Source organism: Lipotes vexillifer, unplaced genomic scaffold, assembly GCF_000442215.2.
Source record: "Lipotes vexillifer unplaced genomic scaffold, Lipotes_vexillifer_v1.1 scaffold602, whole genome shotgun sequence".
Classification (NCBI taxonomy): domain Eukaryota; kingdom Metazoa; phylum Chordata; class Mammalia; order Artiodactyla; family Lipotidae; genus Lipotes; species Lipotes vexillifer.
Window position 1 is genome coordinate 962,673 of NW_006790307.1, and position 5,987 is coordinate 968,659.

Below are 5,987 nucleotides of genomic sequence, written 5' to 3' on the forward strand. Positions count from 1 at the left end.
ATGGTATTTTGTATTAGTCTTCAATGGTGCCTTCTTTTGTATTCCATTAGTCCCAGAGTCACAAGAAATTTTGGCTTGTGAGTGGCAGGGCCCAAAAAACAAAAAAAAAAAAAAAAAAAAAAAATGGTCCAATAACAGCAATTTCACAAGTGCAAACCATTATTTTTGCATAATCCTTGCAAGTTGTTTGTCTAATTTGAGTTTGTCTAATTGTACCAGATGGTACAATTCAACCGCACAAGAAGTTTATGTAAATGCCATTAGGATGTTTGCTGTTTCCCTTTTCTGTGAGCTCCCCTACCTTCACTCATGCCTGATATCAGGAGTGAAAGGGAAATATTGTGTGTACCTAAGATCAGGTGTCGGCTGTAAGCAACAACACGGGATACGACACCAGCTTCTATACAGCATGTGCACTTAGCCCACAGCTTGGAAGATGCAGGGGCATGTGGCTGGTTTTTCCTTCACTCACCTAGCTTGCTTTCTTTATACTTTTATTGAGGACTCTTCTTAAGTAAATAGCAGAGCTGCTTCAGGTTACTTTGGATCCCAAATGTCACAGAAATTGTGTTTTTCTTGGGGTATCGCTATTACCTGTCACCTAAGCAGAGCATCTGTTTTGGGGGTTTTGTAAACAACCGTTTTAGAAAAGGATTTTCTCAAAATCCTGAAAAAACTTTTTCCCAGCTAAGAATAAAGGAGGTCAGGGACTTCCCTGGTGGTCCAGTGGGTAAGATTCTGCGCTCCCAATGCAGAGGGCCTGGGTTCAATCCCTGGTCAGGGAACTAGATCCCACATGCATGCCACAACTAAGAAGCCTGCGTGCCACAACTAAAAAAAGATTCTGCGTGCGGCTACTAAGACCTGGCGCAGCCAAAATAAAATAAAAAGGATACAGGAGGTCAGCAATGCAAGTAGCTCTTCATGCGCTCACTCCTCCAAAAGTTACCTGTGGCTCAAAAGCTTTTAAAACAAACAAAAAACCTTCCACGGTTCGCCTGCTTCTACCAAGTTCAGAGAAAGGGAGAAACTAGTTCTTCCATCTTTCCTTCCTCCCTCCTCCAACGGAGAGAGGATAAAGGAAGTTCAGGAGCTTGGAGTTTGCAATCAGACGGAACTGGGTTTGAATCACAACTCTACATTTACTGGCTACACAATTAGGAAAATGGTCTAATGTCTCTAGGCTTCAGTTTCTTCACCTGCAAAACGTGAGTAACAATATGATGCCTCCCAGGACTGTTGAAGGAATTCAGTGAGTCATGTCGGTAAGTGCTTAGCACAGTGTCTGCCACCAGTAAGAGTTTAAACAATGGTGCCTTTGGTTAGTATTAGCGGCACTGTCATTATCACACGTATCTGTTTCAACTCAGGTGACTCAGTTATTCCTAACAAGCCTTGGCAAGTACTTCTGTTCTTGGCCTCCACAGTAACTCTATCTGATGTGAAATAATTAATGTCATGGGCCTGAGTGAATACCAGCTAACTGGGACCCTTTCCTATCAAGTATGGCAGTAAGGCGCCAGGGGAATCAACCAAAGGTCAGTGCCACTCCTCCAAGTACTGGTAGGGAGGGTGGGCAGTGGGTAGGGGACATTGTTCTCAAGGATAAAGGTATTTCCAGACCTTTCCCATCACAGCAGCCCCATTCGGGGCAGCCACTCCATAAGACTGACATAGTCTTGGCTTCCCTGGGAACTATCAGCTGGTGAGCCCCAGGGACGGCAATTTGGGACCTCAAGATTAATGATAATAATAATGATATCTACTGGTCCTGTGTGCTTTCTGTGCTGCAGGCACTGTCCCAGACACTTGGCATAGTTTCTCATCAACTCGTTAACTCATCTTCAAGGTAAGGATCCCTTTTTTTTCAATAAACGTTCACTATTAAAGTATAATATATATGAAGGAGAGAACACAGATCATTAGTACACAATTTGACACTTTTTTATAAAATGAATTATACTAGGTAACTACCACTAGATCAAGAAATAGGACACTTCCAGCACTCTAGAAGAAGCGCTCATGCCCTTTTCTGGTTACTACTTTCTCCTGCCCAGGAATAATCACTATTCTGAAATCCAAACCATAGAGGAGTTTATAGAAATGGTATAATATGATATGTACTCTTATGTGTTGGCTTCTTTTGCCCAACATCATGTTTATGAGATTCACTCATTGTTGTTGCAAATGGTAGTAGTTTGTTCATTTTCATTGCTGTATAGTACTCCACTACATGAATATACCACAGTTTATCCTTGATGGTCATTTAGGTTATTTTAAGTTTATGGTTATTACAACTAGTGCTGCTATGAATATTTGGGGGGATGTCTTTTAGTGGGCATGTGTATACACTTCTGTTAGGTATATTCCTAGGTGGGGAATCGCTGGATCATTGGATATGTTTTAGTAGATGCAGCGAAACAGATTTATAAAGTGGTTACAAGGTAAGGATTCTTAATCCCATTTAACAAATGTGGAAACTGGGGTTCAAAGACCTGAAATAACTAGTCCAGTGTCACAGCTGTTACGTGGAAGAGATGGGATTCAAACCTTCTCTTCTCTTCATGCTACACTGAGGATTTATTGAGAAAATGTAACAGAAGAGAGAAGCAGAAGTATGAAGGTAGCAAACTGCCCAAGTCCCAACTTTTTGGAGAAAATTCACAGCTTGCATGTGAATGTCTTTCAAAATATTTTCTTATACATTACTTTTTTTAAAAGTCTTGGAAATGGGTGAAGTAGAAATTGTGATTCTCATTTGATAATCAAGAAAAGTCAGGCTTGAAAAGTCCCCGATTACTGGAGACATGACACAGGTACTTTTCCTGACTCTACAGTGTGACTTCAGCCCAGGCACCTCTCACTGTGGACCAAAAGCTACGACTCTGGGGCTGAAAAACCCTCATGCATTGGAAGTTCAAACCATATGAGGCTATGAGCCCTCTTTTATTTAGAGTTTGGATCAGGTGGGACCAGGAACCCTCTTGTATTTGGGGTCCAGACCATAGGGGGACAGGAACCAGCTAGCTGGCAGGAGCCTGCCCAGCAGCTACATTCTCTCTAGGCAAGATTTTACATTTGCCCCCAGCAACCCAGTAATTCTACATTGTGATCCTTATAAACGGGTTTCTTGGCATCCTTGGCCAAAGTGAACTGCTGGGGAAAAGGTCACTGGAAAAGTCTTACTCATTGATTTAGAACATCTTCCCCCATCAAAATCCTGCCCATAAGACTAGCCCCTCCTTCCACTACCCGTATGCCATTTCCCCAGGACCTTTATAAAACCCTTGGCCTCTGCAACATCAAATATGAGTTCTCCACTGGAAAACTTCTGCTGAAAACATGGCATTTGGATTGTTTTTTTTTTTTTTTTTTAAATTCCCCTGGGAACCTGCTCGTTTTTCATTCCGGAACTGTTGTCTGGAGCCAATTATCTTTAGGTGGCTTTTCAGTGACCTTTGAATAGGATTTAAACAAGGGATGCAAGATTTCCTATCTGTTGGAACATTTCAGTTACTTTTCTATGGTTGTTCTCAATGCCCTCTCTAGGGACAGGCCACAGAACATCATCACAGGATGGAGCTTAACTCTGAAATAGCCAGGAGAATTTGAGGAGCAATCTGGCTTGATGAGAAAACTCTTGGAAGGTTTGGGTGACTTGCCCAGTACTCTCAGGGAGCTGTTGCATCTGTGGGAGAGTGAACAGATGGGCCCCTCATCTGGCTAGAAATTTACCCAGCTTTCTGTATTTGAGAAGCATAAAGAAGCTGCAGGCAGGATGCAAGGATACCTGAAGAAATCAGAGTAACCATGCACAGGAAGGTGGATGGAGAGCTCTACATTATCCAGAAACAAGGCTTGAATTAGCATTTTGCGTTTCTAAGGTTGAAAAAGAAAAATCAAGCAGCTGCCAGCCATGGTGGATCCATGCAAAAGATAAGAAGGCAGTAGAGGTTTGGTTTATACGATGGCTGCATGCCCGGTGCAGTGCTACCACAGCATGCCCAGGGGGTTACGATCTGTGGTACAGGGCCAAGTGACGTCATTGTCCACTGACGGTCCCTCACAGCCCATGATGCAGCTGAGGCCAGATGTCCCTGAAAGGACCAGCAGGCTCCACAGGACACAGAGGACCAGCTCTCATCGTGTGGCTGTGAAAGGCAAAGGCAGCAACCGGGGCAGGGGAGAAAGCCACAGGCACCTCCTGTCTGGGCAGCATAAACCTCTGGAGTGTAGGGACAATAGAGGGAGGGGGGCCTCGACAGAGAAATCTTGGATCCTTGCCAAGCTGATGCTTGGGAGTAAAAGAGATATGACTTGGTACCCTGTATTTGCGGCACTATTCTCACTGCCTACATTAAGTATTTATAGTGGCTAATAGCACTGGCACGGAGGATTCTCCTTTCCCCTAAAAAGTGTCACAGCGTTTACTCTGGAGATTCAGAAGTTCAAGCCTTCAGGCTCAGAAGCCTGTTTGTTCTCAACTTGATCAGGTCTCTAAGCTCAAAACATGATATGTCCCATGATATATAAGACAAAGAATGAGGGGGGCTGACCACTTGGGCATCGTATAATGCTGCTGAAAGACTTCTAAAATGATTTTCCAGAATTTCAAAGATCTACTGGGAACTTGCTAATTGGAAGCAAGTGCTAGGGAAGCTCAACTTTCTACCTTCCTGCTGCCCTGGAGAAATCCTCTAAAGCAGGGGTTCCCAACCCCTGGGCTGCGGACTGGTAAGGTCCACGGCCTGTTAGGGACCAGGCTGCACAGCAGGAGGTGAGCGGCAGGCGTGCGATCAAAGCTTCATCTGCGGCTCCCCATCGCTCGCATGAGCACCTGAACCATCATCCCCACCCGCCATGCATGGAAAAACTGTCTTCCACGAAACCGGTCCCTGGTGCCAGAAGGGTTGGGGACCGCTGCTCTAAAGTCCTGCTTCTCCGAGTCCCTCCCATGAGCCAGCAGCATCGGCATCGCCTGGGAGCTTGTTAGGAATGCAGAATCTCAGCCCCTACCTCAGGCGTACTGAACCAGAATCTGCACTTTACCAAGATCCCCATGTTACATGTGTGCACGTCTGAGCTGAGAAGGATTGAGCTGAACGAAGCAACGAGCACACCAGCGGGCTCTTGTAGGTGCTGCCACACGGCACGGCTTCCCCAGGCCTGGAGCCTTGGTCCTCTGAGACACAACTGCCCCTAAAACTGAAGGGACCAGCATCTCATCTCCACCAGAGAGACAATGGCATCTCTTCCCAGGAGCACCTGTATGTATGACCCTACCTAACACTGCATGAAACATTATGTTAAGAGGGAAGAAATAAATTCCCAGAGCCTATCATTGCCCTTCTATGAGAGAGAAACTAATTTTGTAGGGCTACTGCAAGGCTGGGAAAAATCCATGATTTAATGGCAGCAACAGGCCCCGGATTGGCTCACTTGGTCTGGAGTGGTGGGCCCACACGTGACAGTCCCCGGAGTCTTCCAGCGCCTGTGTGCACTTTCTCTTCTTGGTCGGTGGCAATGAGGGTCTAAAATTAAGAACCCAAAATAAGGTGAGGATTCTTCTTTTCTCTCCACGTCATAGTTAATCAAATTTAATTTCCCAGGACTCTGCTCTGGGCCTCTTCCTAAGGCTAATTCTAGTTAGTTCCTTGAGTCCTACTAGTCTGCCACACCAGGTGGATACATGGAGTGGACGGGCAAGCTCCTATTCTATGAGCCCTACTAGTCTGAAACTTAGTTTTTCACTCTCCAGTGGATCTGGGATTCACCTATTTGAAAAATAAACTGACAACATTTCCAAAGGCAGAGGACTCATTGAGACAAAGACAGAAGATACTTAAAACTTAAGGGTATATTTTATACCTGAAAATGTTTTTCACATAGAATTTTATCACAGTTTTTGATGGCCTTTACTCGTTTTGCCATCCTCTAGATCCAGAAGGAGGAACGAAAGAGAGGGAAGGCGGAGAGGAAGGGAAAGA

The 5,987-nt window shown here is 44.8% G+C and overlaps 1 protein-coding gene across 1 annotated transcript in view; it reads right to left on the reverse strand.

Moving 5' to 3' along the window:
* MYRFL (myelin regulatory factor like) overlaps positions 1-5,987 on the reverse strand; it is a 115,875-nt gene that overhangs the window by 62,533 nt on the left and 47,355 nt on the right. The window contains exon 5 of the mRNA XM_007463578.1: positions 5,440-5,531. Coding sequence (XP_007463640.1) covers positions 5,440-5,531 — 92 coding nt within the window. The remainder of the gene's footprint in view (positions 1-5,439; positions 5,532-5,987) is intronic.